The 18,312-nt window shown below is 45.9% G+C and overlaps 1 protein-coding gene across 1 annotated transcript in view; it reads left to right on the top strand.

The window, feature by feature from the left end:
- Positions 1-18,312, top strand: part of WDR88 (WD repeat domain 88) — a 51,169-nt gene that overhangs the window by 11,239 nt on the left and 21,618 nt on the right. The window contains exons 3-6 of the mRNA XM_068993046.1: positions 6,790-6,878; positions 8,154-8,217; positions 12,834-12,972; positions 15,437-15,566. Of these exons, the coding sequence (XP_068849147.1) occupies positions 6,790-6,878; positions 8,154-8,217; positions 12,834-12,972; positions 15,437-15,566 (422 nt within the window). The remainder of the gene's footprint in view (positions 1-6,789; positions 6,879-8,153; positions 8,218-12,833; positions 12,973-15,436; positions 15,567-18,312) is intronic.

Genomic DNA, 18,312 nt, shown 5'->3' on the forward strand with positions numbered 1-18,312 from the left:
GGGACTTGCCCGTGAAGGGCGATTGGGAGAGGCAGGACAGAGAGTAGGTCAGTGCTGTAAGATGCAGGGGCAGGGCCACAGCAGCAGGGGTGTGATGGTCAGACGAGGCTGTACCCAGGTGGCCACTGTGAACTCTTTCAGAGCCTTCAGAGCAGAGCCAGCAGACCCTGGCGGGCCTGCTTGGGTGCACTGCTGGCCAGTCAGGAGAAGATGAGGAGGTATCAGGGCTGGGAGATGGCAATGACCATTGGGGGCCATTCCGCAGACGACTGTCTGGTGAAGCTGGCCCCCTGGGGAAGACAGTCAGTTTGGAGTTTTGCTATCTCCTCTGGCATCAGGAGCAGGAGGGGGACAGGATGGAGTGAGTTAAGGCTGACTCCTGGGTTCCAGTTTGGGCAACAAGGTAGAGGATAGCTCCTCACCTTCCAGATCCCCTTAGAGGAACATCTTCTGGGTCTTGGTGGGTAACAAGCCAGGAAGACTAGCCAGGAGGGTTTGGGAGCTATCCAGATAGTCCAAGTCCCACATTAGGGACCTACCAGATATTTGACCCTGGGTGGTTACATGACCTCCTGGGCCTCCCAGAATTTCCCCAGGCCCCTCAGGATCAGCTGAGAGCTGGGGCTACTCCAGGGCCTGCCTGGCCCATTCCAGGTCCCTACAGACATCCACTTTCTTCTCTTCTGTGGCCCTTATCCACCACCCCCTCCACCCAGCCCCATGATCTTCTTGCTGGGAAAGCCACTGGTTCCTCTGGGAACCCCAGGCCCTTTCTTGGTCCCCTAGGATGACTGAGAAGGCCTGGAAGCAAGGGGGCTTCTGCTGGTTGTCATCACCTATGGGGAGGGAGGCTGGTGACTTTCTAAGTGTGCATTTTGCTTTTCCATCTTCAGATAGTTCTCGTGTTCTTCTCACCTTTTGAGTCAGCGGAAAGACTCACAGGGGTTTCTGTCTATTTTGGCCAAAGGGTTTCTCTCTCTCTAAGGGAAAGTCTGCCTGTTTTTTCTGGTTGTCCCAGTATTAGGGACCATCCATCGAGACATCTCTGACTCCCCACAGCAGCCTCACTGCCCTTGCTTCCTGCCTACTCCATGCTCCTTCCAGGATGCAGTCACCTCAACCTGTCCAAACCCCCTCCGTCCCTGACTTGCTCGCAGCCCTACCACTTTGTGCCACCTTCTCCAGTTGCTCCCTCTCCACCCCCTGCCCTCCTTCATGCCTTCACGCCTAGTTGCAAAAGCACCCAGTTCTCTGGTCTCCCTGCCCTGGCTGCCCCTCCAACGGGTCCTCTTTGCTCCTCCTGGCTCACTTTTCCCCATCTTTGTCTCTGCTCCTGTCTCATCCTGTGGCTCTCCCTGCCCCAGTTACAGTTCTTGGGCGAGCCCTCCCTCAGGGGGGTGACAAGTCATTACCATGCAGCCTCCCTGGATGGGAGCCCCACATTAGGGAACCACCAGGTATTTGACCCTGGGTGGTTACATGCTCCCTGAATTTCCCCAGGCCTTTGCCTGGGAGGTATCTTTGGAAAAAGTCTCCTTGCCTCTCTCTTCTCTCCCCCACTCTCATCACTGTTTTTCCTCTCAAACCTACCACAAACCCAAACATCTAGCTTAGCCTTTTATTTATTTATTTATTTGGCTGCACCAGGTTTTAGTTGCAGCATGTGGGATCTAGTTCCCTGACCAGTGATCAAACCTGGGCCCCATGCATTGGGGGTTCGGAGTCTTAACCATTGATCCACCAGGGAAGTCCCCTGGCTTAAGCTTTAAAAAAAAAAACCTCGAATAGCCAAAGCAATCTTGAGAAAGAAGAATGGAACTGGAGGAATCAACTTGCCTGACTTCAGGCTCTACTACAAAGCCACAGTCATCAAAACAGTATGGTACTGGCACAAAGACAGACATATAGATCAATGGAACAAAATAGAAAGCCCAGAGATAAATCCACACACATATGGACACCTTATCTTTGACAAAGGAGGCAAGAATATACAATGGAGTAAAGACAATCTCTTTAACAAGTGGTGCTGGGAAAACTGGTCAACCACTTGTAAAAGAATGAAACTAGATCACTTTCTAACACCGCACACAAAAATAAACTCAAAATGGATTAAAGATCTAAATGTAAGACCAGAAACTATAAAACTCCTAGAGGAGAATATAGGCAAAACACTCTCAGACATAAATCACAGCAGGATCCTCTATGATCCACCTCCCAGAATTCTGGAAATAAAAGCAAAAATAAACAAATGGGATCTAATTAAAATTAAAAGCTTCTGCACAACAAAGGAAACTATAAGCAAGGTGAAAAGACAGCCTTCTGAATGGGAGAAAATAATAGCAAATGAAGCAACTGACAAACAACTAATCTCAAAAATATACAAGCAACTTATGCAGCTCAATTCCAGAAAAATAAACGACCCAATCAAAAAATGGGCCAAAGAACTAAATAGACATTTCTCCAAAGAAGACATACGGATGGCTAACAAACACATGAAAAGATGCTCAACATCACTCATTATCAGAGAAATGCAAATCAAAACCACAATGAGGTACCACTTCACACCAGTCAGAATGGCTGCGATCCAAAAATCTGCAAGCAACAAATGCTGGAGAGGGTGTGGAGAAAAGGGAACCCTCCTACACTGTTGGTGGGAATGCAAACTAGTACAGCCACTATGGAGAACAGTGTGGAGATTCCTTAAAAAATTGCAAATAGAACTACCTTATGACCCAGCAATCCCACTGCTGGGTATACACACCGAGGAAACCAGAATTGAAAGAGACACATGTACCCCAATGTTCATCGCAGCACTGTTTATAATAGCCAGGACATGGAAACAACCTAGATGTCCATCAGCAGATGAATGGATAAGGAAGCTTTGGTACATATACACGATGGAGTATTACTCAGCCATTAAAAAGAATTCATTTGAATCAGTTCTGATGAGATGGATGAAACTGGAGCCGATTATACAGAGTGAAGTAAGCCAGAAAGAAAAACACCAATACAGTATACTAACACATATATATGGAATTTAGAAAGATGGCAATGACGACCCTGTATGCAAGACAGGAAAAAAGACACAGCTGTGTATAACGGACTTTTGGACTCAGAGAGAGAGGGAGAGGGCGGGATGATTTGGGAGAATGGCATTCTATCATGTATACTATCATGTAAGAATTGAATCGCCAGTCTATGTCTGACGCAGGATACAGCATGCTTGGGGCTGGTGCATGGGGATCACCCACAGAGATGTTATGGGGAGGGAGGTGGAAGGGGGTTTCATGTTTGGGAACACATGTAAGAATTAAAGATTTTAAAATTTAATTAAAAAAAAATAAAAAAAATAAATAAATAAATAAATAAATAAAAAAGCTCCCTTTCTCCTAGCTGAAGATCATTGTGAATGATTTAGAAAGTCCATCAATGTATGAAGAAGTAGGGGAAAAGTTATCCTTATCTTACACCCAATCATCCTCTAGTACGGTACATCTCTTTTCAGTCGTTATAGAAAAAACCACTTTGCTAGTCTTTCTCATATTATGAAGGTAAGATGGCTTTATCACCAAAAGACACAAAAACACAAAGAAAAAAATCATTCCATGAACTGTGAGTAAACTGACCTGAAAAGGTTGTGGTTTCTTTTTCCTGTTTGAACATGTGTACACATATTTATGAAATTGAGACCACACAGTAAAACTCTTTATATAACGACAGTAAACATGGGCTACAAATACGGTCTCACCTCCTTTATTAGAACCACTTTCTCACCATTCATTCAAAGTCCAACCAACCAAGTTAAATTATCTGAATCCACAGAAAGAGTTCCTAGTCCCAAACGCCAAGTGAAGGGGTAACTGTCTCTATTTGTTTTCCCATACCCCTAGCCAATGGCCCTGTTATTTCAAGAAACATTCAGTACAAAACATAGACATTTCCACTGTCTTTGGAATTCACTGGCAACATCTGGCTCTATTGCCATGTAGCTCTCCTGCCAAGTAATTCATGGCAGTGCTCATTTTCCAAGAGGGTTATCAGTCTGCGATTGCTATTTTCCCTCTTGGCCATATGGTGGCACTATCGAGCACTGAACCTGTGCAGCCCCATAGACCTCATTCTGTTCTAGCGCTGCCGTTAGCGGGCTCAGGGCTAAGGCCACGGACTGCAATGGGCCTCATCCTCAGGACTCACAGTGATCATTTTTTTAGTTTCCAGACACATTTTTTTTTTTTTTGGCAACCCCATGGACTATACAGTCTATGGAATTCTCCAGGCCAGAATACTGGAGTGGGTAGCCTTTCCCTTCTCCAGGGATCTTCCCAACCCAGGGATCGAACCCAAGTATCCCTCATTGCAGGCGGGTTCTTTACCAGCTGAGCCACATGGGAAGCCCCCAGACACATATTTTTTTCTAGAGTAACACACCATCCAGGGAGGCTGGATCACCGGCCATCAGAGCCAATCATTTCTTCCCAAGTCATGAGGCTCATGAGCTAAGCCTCCATCCTGGATGTGTCCTGCCCCCATGAGTTCCTCTTTGGGATCTCTTCCTGCCAGGGGGCTTTGATTAAGGACCCGGCTGTTTAGAGTCTCATGGAGCAGGGGTTGAGGGACTGGATCTGTGCAGAAAAGAGTTTGCGCAGGTGGCCTGAGGCTGCTGTCCCTGCAGAGACCCGCTGGCAAGGCTGGCCTTGGCTGGCATCTGGGAACTTCACTGGCAAACAATGTCCTACAATCATGAATCTTTCCCTAGGTGATCCAGGGGGCTTGCTGTGTCTAGACTGTGCAACCCATGTCAGTGATGCCTCTGTGACCAGACCCCAGCAAAAATCTGGGTCCCGAGGCTCAGGTGCACCTCCCTAGAAGACAGCATCTGACATGTGTTGTTACGACTGGTTGCTGAAGGAACTAAGCACATCCCATGCTACCCACGGGGACTCTTTTTTCAAGATTTATTTATTTTTACTTGAAGGATAATTGCTTTACAATATTGCATTGGCCATTCATCAACACGGATCAGCCATAGGTATACATATGTCTTCTCCCTCGTGAACCTCCTTCCCACCTCCCACCCCTCCACACCCCTCTAGGTTGTTACAGAGCCCCTGTTGAGTTCCCTGAGTCACACAGCTAATTCCCATTGGCTATCTATTTTACATATCGTAGTGTATATGTTTCCATGCTACTAGGGAGAGACTCTTGGAAGCAGTGCCTGGTTTTCTCTGGACCTCGCCCCAGGTGCCCTTCGCTTTGCTGATTTTGCTTTGTGTCCTTTGGCTGCTGTAAATCTTAGCTGTGAGCATGCCTGTATTCTGAGTCCTATGAATCCTGGAGAATCATCAATCATCAGGGTGGTCCTGGGGACCCCTGACACAGAGCCCTTTGCCTCCCAGCAGGCTTGTGGTCTTAATGTGAATTGGTCTCTGCATATCAGGGAGAATTGTCCCAGGCCTGGTCTGGTCAGGCCAAAAGCTCTCCCAACCAGGCACCATAACTTCACGTAACAATGCAGGGTCTTTCTAGAAATTCATTGTCTTGCTAATAGTGTTTGTTTCAAGGGGATGTTCCACCTCGGCTTATCCTGAAAAGTTGTGGACACATTTTTTTTTTCAAAGATTTTTTTGATGTGGACCATTTTTAAAGTCTTTATTGAGTTTGTTACACTGTTGTTTTTGTTTTGGTTTTTTGGCCACGATGCCTGTGGGATCGTAGCTCCCTGATCAGGGATTGAACCTGCACCCCACGAACTGGAAGGTGAAATCTTAACCACTGGCCCATCAGGGAAGTCTCCGCATTTATTGAAAGCATTTTTATTTCTGTCACTCAAGCACCTTTCGCATTGGTGCCCTCATTGTTCCCATCATATTGCCAGCTATTACCCTACCTTGTCCTCATCATATTCTCCAGTTATCTCCCTTCAGTGTGGTAACAGTTGCCGGGTCCCATTGTTGGGTGTCTTAGAGTTTTTTTTAACCGCCTCCTTTAGGTGGACACAGACTGCTGCCGGTGAGTTTGCTGTCTGTTCCCTAAAACACACGACGAACCTTTTTCATTAAACTTTTCATTTGGAGTATAGTCAATTAACAATGTTGTGATAGTTTCAGGTGGACAGCAAAGGGACTCAGCCATACATATAATATACATGGATCCATTCTGCCCCAAACTCCCCTCCCATCCAGGCTGCCACATAACACTGAGCAGAGTTCCCTGTGCTATACAATAGGACCTTGTTAGTTATCCATCTTAAATGTAGCAGTGTGTACATATTGATCCCAAACTCCTTAACTATCTCTTCCCCCGACTCTTTCCCCCTGGCAACCGTAAGTTTGTTGATGAACCTTTTTTGTGCACAAGTCTTTGACCACAATTTAGATTATTTCCTTAGGGAAGACTGTCCCTGTGGCACCCCCACCGTCCCACCCCAAAGTAGAATTCCTGGGTCAAATGGTGGGAATTTTTAGAAAGTTCTTGAAAGATCTTGCTAGATTCTGTGAAGTCTCTTTGGCCAGGAGAGAACGAGAATATTACCTGTTTGCAGCTTTGCCTTCAGAGTGGCCCGTTTCCATGGGCCACTGTGGGATGGAGGGGGAGTTTCCTGGGGATGGTGACGGTGGCCTTCTTGCTCTGGGAGTGGTGGGGAAGTCTTTTCACCCTTCTGAGCTGGGGGAAGAGTCATAGGACCGTGGGTACTCAGACAAGCTTAGGGTTGACGCTGAACTCGCCTCACTGCTTCAGCTGACACTTTAGTGACCTCTGACCCTCTCCCGCTCTCTCCTGCTGATCCAGGATGCTATGGATGGATCCATTGTTCGGGATTTTGAGCCGACGCCTGAAGGTCCTGTTTTAGAATGCAGCATCACGGCTGACAGCAGAAGGTGACTTGCCCTCATTTGACTGGTCAGGAAGGTGAGAGGGAAGGGCAGGCCCACACACAGCATGCCAGGGGCCCTTCACTGTCTTTTCAGCAAACACCTGACCTTACACTCCCATATATTGGTCTCATGGTTTCCACCTTTTGCTGTGAGAACCAAGTAGATGTGGTGACTCTGAAAATTTAAAGTTCCAAAAAGACGAAATGTACTGTGACTGAAGCCAGTCTGAATGTTCTTCATGGAGTTTCTTTCCCGCAGTCACGCCTGTGGACCGGGGCAGCTGCAAGGTTCAGTAGCGATTCAGGGCAGGCCCTCATGTTACAGGGGGAAACCGGGGCCCAGGAAGAAAGCCTGAGCTGTCACCTGGGGAGAGTCAGTTTGGGAAGCCACCCTGGGGTGCATTTGCATTCACGCTTCACACAGATGTGAGATGAGCCTTTAAAAGAGGATTTGTTTTAAAATGGATTTGCTTTTACCCTGAGCAGCAGCTACAAAATTACTCTACTAGTGAAAACGCGTGGGGGAGTGTAAGCTTCATGTACATGCTCACTCTCTCAGGCGTGTCTGACTCTTTGAGACCCCATGGACTGTAGCCTGCCAGGCTCCTCTTTTTCCAGGCAAGGATATTGGAGTGGGTTGTCATTTCCTACTCCAGGGTAAGCTTCATGGGAATCTCTCTCACGTAGAGGACACGTTGTCACTGAAACATGCCATATAAGAAGACAAGGGTACACTTATATTACTGGGTTGGCCAAGAAATTCATTAGGGCTTTTCCATAACATTTTATGGGAAAATCTGTATGAACTCTTTAGCCAGCCTAATAGTGTAAATGTACAAGAAAACATTCAGGGTGAAATGAGCTATGACTGTCTTTTCCTGTTAAAAAAAAAAAAAAGATGTGAAATCAGTGGAAGAAGTGATTGATCCTTGTGAGTTGTAGCTATCCTTCTAAAAGAAGTCAATTACAGAACAGAAGAAATGATACCTTTAATGCCCTAGATAGAAAAGGACATATTTGGGTGGCCAATTAAAGGATTAAGGAAGAGAATGGTGTCACAGTGCCTTCTGTGTTAGGATCTCTCTGTTTTCACTGAGAACCCCCAGTTCTCCAGGGGCCTCATGAAATATCTTTAGAAAGATTCAGGTTTTTTTTTTTTTTTTTTTTTTTGCAATCTTGGTCCTAAACTGTAGAAACTTTCTGTTAAATATTTGATCTTTCTTAGAAACCACAGGTGTAATAGTCTGGGTTGTTAAGACTCTGGTCATTTTCTTTCCAGAATCATTGCAGCATCTTATGACAAAACAGTGAGGGCTTGGGACCTTGAAACAGGCAAGCTGCTGGTATGTATGCTCTGCCCTGGTGAAGATGTCACAGCACCAGGGTCTTCTGGTTGGTTTTTTTTTTAAATTTTTAAATTGGAGTATAATTGCTTTACAATGTTGTGTTAGTTTCTGCTGTACAATGATGTGAATCAGCTCTGTGTAAACATATATCCTCTTGCTCTTGAGCCTTCCTCCCACTGCCCCTGCCCATCACATCACACTCCTTTAGGTCATCGCAGAGCACCGAGCTGAGATTTCTGTGCTATACAGCAGTTTCCTGACAGCTTTTGTTTTACAGATGGTAGTGTGTATGTGTATGTATATATATATATATATATGTGTTGATTCTGCTCTCTCAGTTCATCTCACCCTCTCCTTCCCTGCCGACAACACAGGTTCTTTGCTGGGCCTTAGGTGGCCTTGAGCTGGTCATGGATTGGGAAGAGTAGCCAATTTTCCAGGAAACGAAAATTTTCTTAGGGACCCAGTGTGATGGATGGTGGGCTTCAGGGAAGGGAAGCTATCTGAAGCGGGCAGAGGAGGCCTCTGCTTCAGGGATGGGGAGGATGGGTATAAGGAAAGAAGCAGAGGTGGGGCAGAGGGTAGGGAGGGTGGCATTACAGACTGAGAGAACTGTGTGGGAAAAGAGACCCTCCCTTGTGGGATGTTGGCTTTTGATGGGGGCCGGAAGTAGAGCTGAGGCCATGGGATGAAGGCCACGTGGCCAAAGGACAAGGCCACTGGTTCCCAGTCTGTTCTCCATCTAAGAAGGGGCCACCATCCATCCATCCATCCATCCATCCATCCATCCATCCATCCAGTGGGTGCAGGGTCCCCCTGTCTCCTGCCTGGTGTCCGGGCAGCCCTGAGCCTGCTCAGGCGCTCCGCAGGGTGTCCTGCCCCATCCCCGCTGCCCTCCCCCCACCCCAGACAGCTTCTTGTCACCTCTCTTCTCCCTTTTTCCCTTTCTCCTCTGTTCTCTCCTTAAAAAAAATAAACAAAACAAAAAACTTTCTTTTTAGTGCAAAGATCAATTTATTTTCGTTGTGAAACATTTTTAGAAAGAGAAACCAAGTGTGAAAAAAATAGTGTTACAGTTAACATCTTGGTGTCTCTTTTCCTGTACACATGTTACATATGAACACAGGCAAGCATGACAACATGACGTGTTCTGCTGACAACACTGTCATTAAATACAATCATTGATTACTCCTGACTTTTAGCATTTTCCCAAATGCTTATTTCATTTAACAGAAACATCCTGCTCTTGTCTCTAGCCTCTTTCCCCTTCTCTTCTTTTTAAAAAACTCTCCTCGGGATGTTTTTATTTTTATTTTTTAAATGTTTATTTATTTGGCTGCCCCAGGTCTTAGTTGCAGGATGTGGAATCTTTAGCTGTGGCATGCGGCCTCTAGTTCCCTGACCAGGGATCAAACCCAGGCTGCCTGCATTGAGAGTGAGAAGTCTTAGCCACTGGACCACCTGAGAAGTCCCTTCCCTTCTCTTTTGGTAAACTTGTTTAGTGCTTTTATTATTTTTGTTGCACAGGATGTCCATGCCACTTGCCATCTATAGGGCTGAGTTAGTGATCCACTGCTGCTTGACAAACTATTCCAGAACTTATTTTCAAACAACAAGCATTTATTGCCACGCAGAGTTTCTTTTTTTCTAAAACAATTAACGCATTTTGGCTGCACTGGGTCTTCCTTGCTGCACATGAGCTTTCTCTCGTTGCAGCAAGCAGGGCTGCTCTTGGTTGTGGTGTGCGGGCTTCTCACCATGGTGGCTTCTCTTGTTGCAGAACACAGGCTCCAGAGCACAGGCTCAGTAGTTGTGGTGCTTGGGCTTAGTTGCCCCTCAGCATGGGGGTCTTCCCAATCCAGGGACTGAACCTGTGTTCCCTGCACTAGCAGGTAGATTTTCAACCCCTGGAGCACCATGAAGTCCTTGCAGGGTTTCGTGACAGAACTTTTGGAGCAGGTTAGCCAGTGGTTCTGACTTAGGTTTCTGGTGAGGTCATGGTTAGGATGTCATCTGGGGCTACAGTCTTCTGAAGGCTCACTGAGGCTGAGGGTCTCCTTCCAGGATGGCTGTTTGCAGGAGCCCTCGGTTCCTCTGCACCCAAGTCTCTCCATAGGGTTGCTTGAGTGTCCTCAGGACATGGCGGTTTACTCCCTCAGAGCAAGCGATTCAAGAGATGGCAGGAGGAAACCCTGGTTTCCTTCTTTTTTAAGAAAATTTTTGTGGTTACAGCTGGTTTACAGGGTTTCAGGTATATGGCAAAGTGATTCAGACATGTATTTGTGTGCATGTGTGTGTATATATGTGTACATTATAAGTATGTATATTTATGAATATAAACACGTATATTCTTTTTCAGATTCTTTTCCATTATAGGATATTATCCCACCCCCACTTTCCCCTTTGGTAAAGATGAGCTTGTTTTCTATGTCTGTGAGTCTATTTCTGTTTTGTAAATAAGTTCTCTTGTATCACTTTGTTAAGATTCCACAATAAGTGATATCATATGGTATTTGTCTTGCTCTGACTTATTTCACTTAGTATGGCATTAATAATCTCTAGGTCCTCCCTGTTGCTGCCACTGGCAATAATTCCTTCTTTTTTTATGGCTGACCAGTGTTCCATTTTACATACATACCATATCTCTTTTTTAATCTCTTCATCTATCAGTGAGCCTTTAGTTGCGTTCATGTCACGCTATTGTGGATAGTTCTGCTGTGATCATGGGGCTGCATGGATCTTTTTGTCGTCTGTCTGTTTGGTGTGTCGGGTCTTAGTTGCCGCATGCAGAGTCTTTGTTGTGTCATGCAGGATCTTTCGTTGTGGTGCACAGTCTCCAGAACGTGTGGGCTTGGTACCTGTGGTGTGCAGGCTTAGTTGCTCTGTGGCACGTGGGGTCTTAGTTCCTCGACCAGGGATCAAACCCACATCCCTTGCATTGGAAGGTGGATTCTTAACCACTGGACCACCAGGGGAGTCCCAGATACATCTTTTTGAATTAGAATTTTCATCTTTTGCAGATGAAATCCCACCCAGGAGTGGGATTGCTGGATTATAGGGTAGCTCTAGTTTTAGTTTTTTAAGGAACCTTCATACTGTTCTCTGTAGTGGCTGCACCAAATTATGTTCCCACCCACAATGTAGGAGGGGTCCCTTTTCTCCATACCCTCTCCAGCATTTATTATTTGTAGACTTTTTGATGATGACCATTCTGACTGGTGTGAGGTGATAGCTTATTGTAGTTTGGATTTGCATTTCTCAGTTGGACACGACTGAGCGACCTCACTTTCACTTTTCACTTTCATGCATTGGAGAAGGAAATGGCAACCCACTCCAGTGTTCTTGCCTGGAGAATCCCAGGGACGGCGGAGCCTGGTGGGCTGCAGCAGCAGCAGCAGCAGCAGCAGTGATTAGAGATGTTGACCATTTTTGCATGTGCCTGTTGATCATCTGTATGTTTTCTTTGGAGAAAGCCCTGGTTTCTGATATGACAGTCCCTTGGACTGCAAGAAGATCCAACCAGTCCATCCTAAAGGAGATCAGTCCTGGGTGTTCATTGGAAGGACTGATGCTGAAGCTGAAACTCCCAATACTTTGGCCACATGATGCTAAGAGTTGACTCATTGGAAAAGACCCTGATGCTGGGAGGGATTGGGGGCAGGAGGAGAAGGGGATGTCAGAGGATGAGATGACGGGATGGCATCACCCACTCAATGGACATGAGTTTGGATGGACTCCAGGAGTTGGTGATGGACAGGGAGGCCTGGTGTGCTGCGATTCATGGGGTTGCAAAGAGTGTGCCACTGAACTGAACTGAGTCAGAGACTATCACTTTTGCTATATTGTATCCAAAGAAGCAACTCACTGAGGTGAGCTCACACCCTCGGGGTGAGTAATTAGACTCCACCTTGGGCTTCCCTGGTGGCTCAGATGGTAAAGAATCTGCCTACATTCCCGGAGTCCCAGGTTTGATTGCTGGAATGGGAAGATTCCTCTGGATAAGGTAATGGCCACCCACTCTACTTTTCTTGCCTGGAGAATTCCATGGACAGAGTAGCCGGCTGGGCTGCAGTCCGTGGGGTCGCAAAGAGTCAGACATGACTGAGTAACATTCACTTCTGTGGAGAGAGGACTGTCAACGAATTGGGGAGCATATTTTAAAAGCTTCACAACAGCAATACCATAATTTATAACATACAGAGAGATTTTCCTTTCCTTTCCTTTCCATAATTTATAACATACAGAGAGAATGAGTAGCTCTCTGTCCTGAGGGGCTGGGACTGTAGAGCCTTGTCCTCCAGGCAGACTTGTTTAGCAAACTGAACAAGAGTCAAGTTGGCCGTTACTAGGACCTTGCTGCCAGTTCTGCTAGGTGCCCCCTATCCTTGTTCATCTCTCCTGGACACACATTAATTACATGTATTAATTAAAAATTAATTCATGAAAACTAAATAAACATTCAGTTCCTTGTTCGCACTAGTCTATTACAAGAACTCAGTGGCCACACGTGGCCAGTGGCTGGCATATTGAACAGTGCATAGACAGAATATTTCAGAAAGTCCTGCTGGAATGCTGGGCTAGAGAGAAACCTTTTGATTGTTGCCCTATTTCAGTGGAAGCTCAGTCATGAAACCTTCATAGTCTCCGCTAAGTTCTCCCCTGATGGTAAATACGTGGTCCTGGGCTTGGATGTGGATAATGGAATCTTTATAATAGATGCGAAAGACTCCACCACTGTGTCCTGCATCAAAGGTGAGTTTGCGTGGGCTCCCTGCTCTGTTCTATTATGATAACAGCAACTTGTCACTTGAATGACAGTGACTTTATTGTTTTATTTGGTAAATCAACAATGCTGTGAATGATGTCATTAAAGATGGGACATTGATGGATAAAAGTGAAGTGAAAGTCTCTCAGTTATGTCCAACTCTTTGTGACCCAGGCTAGAACACTGGAGTGGGTAGAACCCAAGTTCTCCAGGCCAGAATACTGGTGTGGGTAGCCTTTCCCTTCTCCAGGGGATCTTCCCAACCCAGGGATCGCACCCAGGTCTCCCGCAGTACAGGTGGATTCTTTACCAACTAAGCTATCAGGAAAGCCCTGATGGATAAACACATGGGCAATTAAAATCAAGACTGGTTAAGGCTTTTTCACTCAGTCTCGTGCTTATAAATAATGAAACATTGTTCTGCTCCAGCTTCACATGGACATTTAAAGCCCATCTTTTATTGAATGAAGACCCAAGCTTCTTGACTTGCCTGGTGGCTCAGATGGTAGTCTGCCTGCAGTGTAGGAGACCCAGGTTCGATCCCTGGGTTAGAAAGATCTCCTGAGAAGGACATGGCAACCCACTCCAGTATTCTTGCCTGAAAAATCCCATGGATGGAGGAGCCCAGCAGGCTACAGTCCATAAAGTCACAAAGAGTTGGACACTACTGAGCGACTTCACTTTCTTTCTTTCCAGGCTTCTTAACATTTTATGTGTATTTTCCCACATTCCTCATTCTTTACTGCTGAGTCACCAGGGAAGCCCATAAAAATAATAATCCTTGATAATTAATAACATATTTATTCTAGTGTTTTATAATAGTGATGATTAGCAATTTTATTACTATCAATTATCATATATAAAAAAACAAATTCAGATAATTAAAAAGACTAGAATGGCAACTCCTGAAAAAAACAGTGATCAAATGTCAATTTCCTGGTTGTGATCCTGTGCAATCATTGTGGGACTGGAGTGGGTTGCCATTTCCTTCTCCAGGGAATCTTCCCTGCCCAGGAATCGAACCCAGGTTTCCTGCATTGCAGGCAGATTCTTTACTGACTGAGCTACAAGGGAAGCCTGGAGGGACCTATTATTATGATTATTTTTAATTTAAAGAACTTTGTTTATAATTTATTTCTTCTAGTCTTCCACAGTATTTCTTCTGATTTGAATTTTTATATCCCTTAAGTTCAATGGAAAAAGTGGTTTTAAAATTGTGCTGTGAGATAGTTTTTTTTTTTTAAACTGGAGTATAACTGCTTTACAATGCTGTGTTAGTTTCAGCTCTACAACAGAGTGAATCAGCTGCATGTTTACATATATCCACTCCCTCTTGAGCCTCCCTCCCACCCCCATCTCACGCTTTTAGGTCATCATAGAGCACTGAGCTGGAGAAGGCGATGGCACCCCACTCCAGTCCTCTTGCCTGGAAAATCCCATGGACGGAGGAGCCTGGTGGGCTGCAGTCCATGGGGTCGCTAGGAGTCGGACACGACTGAGCGACTTCACTTTCATTTTCACTTTCCTGCATTGGAGAAGGAAATGGCAACCCACTCCAGGGTTCTTGCCTGGAGAGTCCCAGGGACATGGGAGCCTGGTGGGCTGCCGTCTGTGGGGTCGCACAGAATCGGACACAACTGAAGCGACTCAGCAGCAGCGGCACAGCGCTGAGCAGAGCCCCCTGTGCTACACAGCAGCTTCCCATCAACTATTTCACACGTGGTAGTGTATCTGTGTAAGAGCTACTCTCCCAGTTCATTCCACCCTCCCCTGCCCCACTGTGTCCACAGTCCATTCTCTACGTCTGTGTCTCTGTTCCTGCCTTGCAAATAGGTTCATCTATTTAGGTACCTATCATTAACAGTACATTGCTGGGGGGTCTTCCCATGAGTGTGTGTATGTGCAAACACACACACACACAGTACTACTTCCCACATACATTTAATGTTTATTTTTATCACCATGAAGCCATGATGTGTGTCTGCCACACAGCTTGCATTTTTCCCTTGATGTGTCTTCTCGTACCCTCTCTCCTCACACTCTAAGCCCTGTCTGCTCACCATGCTCCTTCACGCTGTGTCATGTCAAGCCTTGGCACACCCTGTTCCTTCTGCCTAGAGCACTCTTCTTTTCCTGTTTCCCTCCATAGCTTTTAGCGATCTCTCAGGACTGGGCCAGGTTTCCTTCCATTGGTTTGGAGCTGTGACATTGGCTGCAGGTTGTTGCCTGCTCAGAGGTGTCTGCCTGTGACCTCTGAGGGGGAAGAGGGCAGAGCTCCTGGCTCAAGGCCTGGTATACAGCAGGCATTCAGGAAATGATTATGCAAGTGAAGAGTCCCTTCCTTGTGAAAACCAGAATTGTGTTTCTATTATACTGTCGCTGTCTGGGGGAGCAACCTCAGTGTCCCAGGAGCATGTGGCCCAGTATCAAGTCACTTTCCCTGTGCCTCAGATCATCACATGATGTCACTCACCGCCTGCTGCTTTGACCCTGACAGCCAGAGGGTGGCTTCCGTCTCGTTTGACAGGAGCATCAAGATCTGGGATGTGACGTCACAGACCACGCTGCTCACCATCACCAAGTGAGGAGGCTGGGCAGCATGCTGCAACAGGGAGGTGGGCGGGATTCACACCCTCTTGGATTCAGCCTGTGCACCTTCAGCTCCCCAGCTGGTGTGGACGTGGGGCATCTCCAGCTGTGGTCCGCTGTGGTGCTGCAAGGAGGCTGGAGATGGAGAATGGGAAGGGCACAGGCAAGCAAGGGGAAACCACTCCAGTAAGTCCTCTACATTGGAACCTTCAAGTTGCGAGCTTTCAAAGACGTGAACGTCTGAGCCAGCCCCTGTATGCCAGCTGTTGTACTGTGCTACTGTACTTTTCAAGGTTCTGTAATAGTAACTGTTTTATTTTTGGTGTTTGTTTTTCCTGTACATATAATTTGTGTGAAAAGTATTGTAAGACAGTACTATATAGCCGATTGGGTTAGCTGGGGACCTAAGCCAGCTTTGTTGGGCTTAGAAACAAATTGCACTTATGAACACACTCTCAGAACAGAAATTAATCCTCCGTAGGGGACTTACTGTAGTTGTGGCCTGTGGGCTGGGACGGGCCTCAGATGCATTTGTTGCAGTGTGAGCCAACACTGGAAAACATGGTGCTGAGTGCCCCCTGCCTCCCCACATGTGGGTTTCCAGCATCTCCTGCAAAACGAGAAGGTCTGCTCACTCCGTCTGTGGCCACCAGCACCAGCTGTGTGGGCAGCCCTCCCTAATGGGACCAGGAGTCATGGCCTCGGGTTGTGTCATCCTGCCCACTTGGCTCAGTTATGAGCCCTACTGGCCTGCACCAGGCTTTCCCGTGGGTGTCTGGCCAGGGCTTAAGAGTGTGCAGGGTCCCATCCTGAGTGACCTTTGACCTTAGTTTCCTCACCTGCAAACTGAGCCCCGGTGGGGCGTGAAGGAGACAACAGATGGAAGTCCTTAGCGTAGAATGCGTGGCGGCCACTCAGCACCAGCTCTGTTACTGACACTGGCTTCTGTGGATGCTGGAGTCAGCAGGGGCTGTGGATGCCTGTTCTGCTCGTTAGAACTGCTCGGCAGTGGCAGTGAGGAGGGTGAGGCAGCTGTGAGCTGGAACTCTGGACGGTGGAAAGGGAAAGAAGGAAACTGTCTACTGGTGTATTTGATTGAACCACATTTATAAATTTTCTGGAAATGTATTTTTTAGCAGGAAAATATAGAGACAAAGATTCTCAGTGCTGCAGGACAGGGCTGGCTTCGTGGCATGAAATTCTGAAGTTACGCAGGGTCCCACACACAGGAGGGCTCATACTTGGTTGACTGCTCTGCTGTCAACATCTTGAAGTTCTTCACTTTTAAAAATATTTTTACCTATTTATTTGACTGCACCAGGTCTTAGTTGTGGCATGGGAACTCTTATTTGCAGCAAATGGGATCCAGTTCCCTGACCAGGGAGGGAACCCAGACACCCTGCGTTGAAAACTTGGAGTCTTAGCCACTGGACCACCAGGGAAGTCCCCAAATTCTTCATTCTTGAACAAGGGACCTCAAATGCTTTTATTTCAAAAATATGTAATTTACTTTTTGAAAATGTAAAACATGCAGCACAGTACAAAATTTTGAAGGTACAAAAGAATACAGAGTGAGAAATTCTCTCTTAGCTGTCTCATAACCACTGTTTCCTGAGAAGCCATCACTTTTCTTCCTTCCTTCCTGCCTGTTGGCTGCCTTTCCCTCTTAACAGTTTTACTGAGATATAATTCACATGCATCCTACAGTTCACCATTTCATGTACATAATTCAGTGGTTTGAGGGATATTATTATTTTTAATTGTCTTATATGTACAAAATTTTCAAAGTCATTTTATTGGCATTAATTTCATTTATAATCTTGTACGCCCATCATCACTATTTCCAAAACTCTTCTATTACCCAAACAGAAACTCAGTACCCATTGAACAATAATTCCCCACTCCCCTCAATCCTAGTCTCTAGTAACCTAGACAGCATATTAAAAAGTAGAGATATCACTTTGTTGACAAAGATCCATATAGTCAATGCTATGGTTTTTCCAGTAGTCATGTACGGGTGTGAGAGTTGAACCATAAAGAAGGCTGAGTGCTGAAGAACTGATGCTTTTGAACCGTGATGTTGGAGAAGACTCTTGAGAGTCCCCAAGGCTACAAGGAGATCAAACCAGCCAGTCCTAAAGAAAATCAACCCTAAGTATTCCTTGGAAGGGCTGGTGTGGAAGCTGAAGCTCCAATACTCTGGCCACCTGATGCGAAGAGCTGGCTCATTGGAAAAGACTCTGATGCTGGGAAAGATTGACGGCAGGAGGAGAAGGTGGCAACAGAGGATGAGATGGTTAGATAACATCACTGGCTCATGGACATGAATGTGAGGAAACTCCAGGAGATAGTGGAGGACAGAGGAGCCTGGCATGCTGCAGTTCATAGGGTCAAAAAGAACTGGACGTAATTTAGTGACTGAACAACAGCAAGAAAGTAACCTCTATTTTCTGCCTCTATGAATTTGCTTATTCTAGATATTTCATATGAATAGAATCGTACATTATTTTTCCTTTTGTGTCTGGTTGTTTCATTTAGCATATGTTTTTAAGGTTTATCTAATACATGTTAAAGCATCTATTAGAGTTTCATTCCTTTTAATGACTGAACAATATTCCACTGCATGTATATACCACATTTTGTTTATCTGTTGGGGAATCCTTGAGTTGCTTCTGTCTTTTAGCTATTGAAAATAATGCTGCAGTCAATATTGGTGTACAAATATCTGTTCAAGTACC

Source organism: Capricornis sumatraensis, chromosome 20 (assembly GCF_032405125.1).
Source record: "Capricornis sumatraensis isolate serow.1 chromosome 20, serow.2, whole genome shotgun sequence".
Taxonomy (NCBI): domain Eukaryota; kingdom Metazoa; phylum Chordata; class Mammalia; order Artiodactyla; family Bovidae; genus Capricornis; species Capricornis sumatraensis.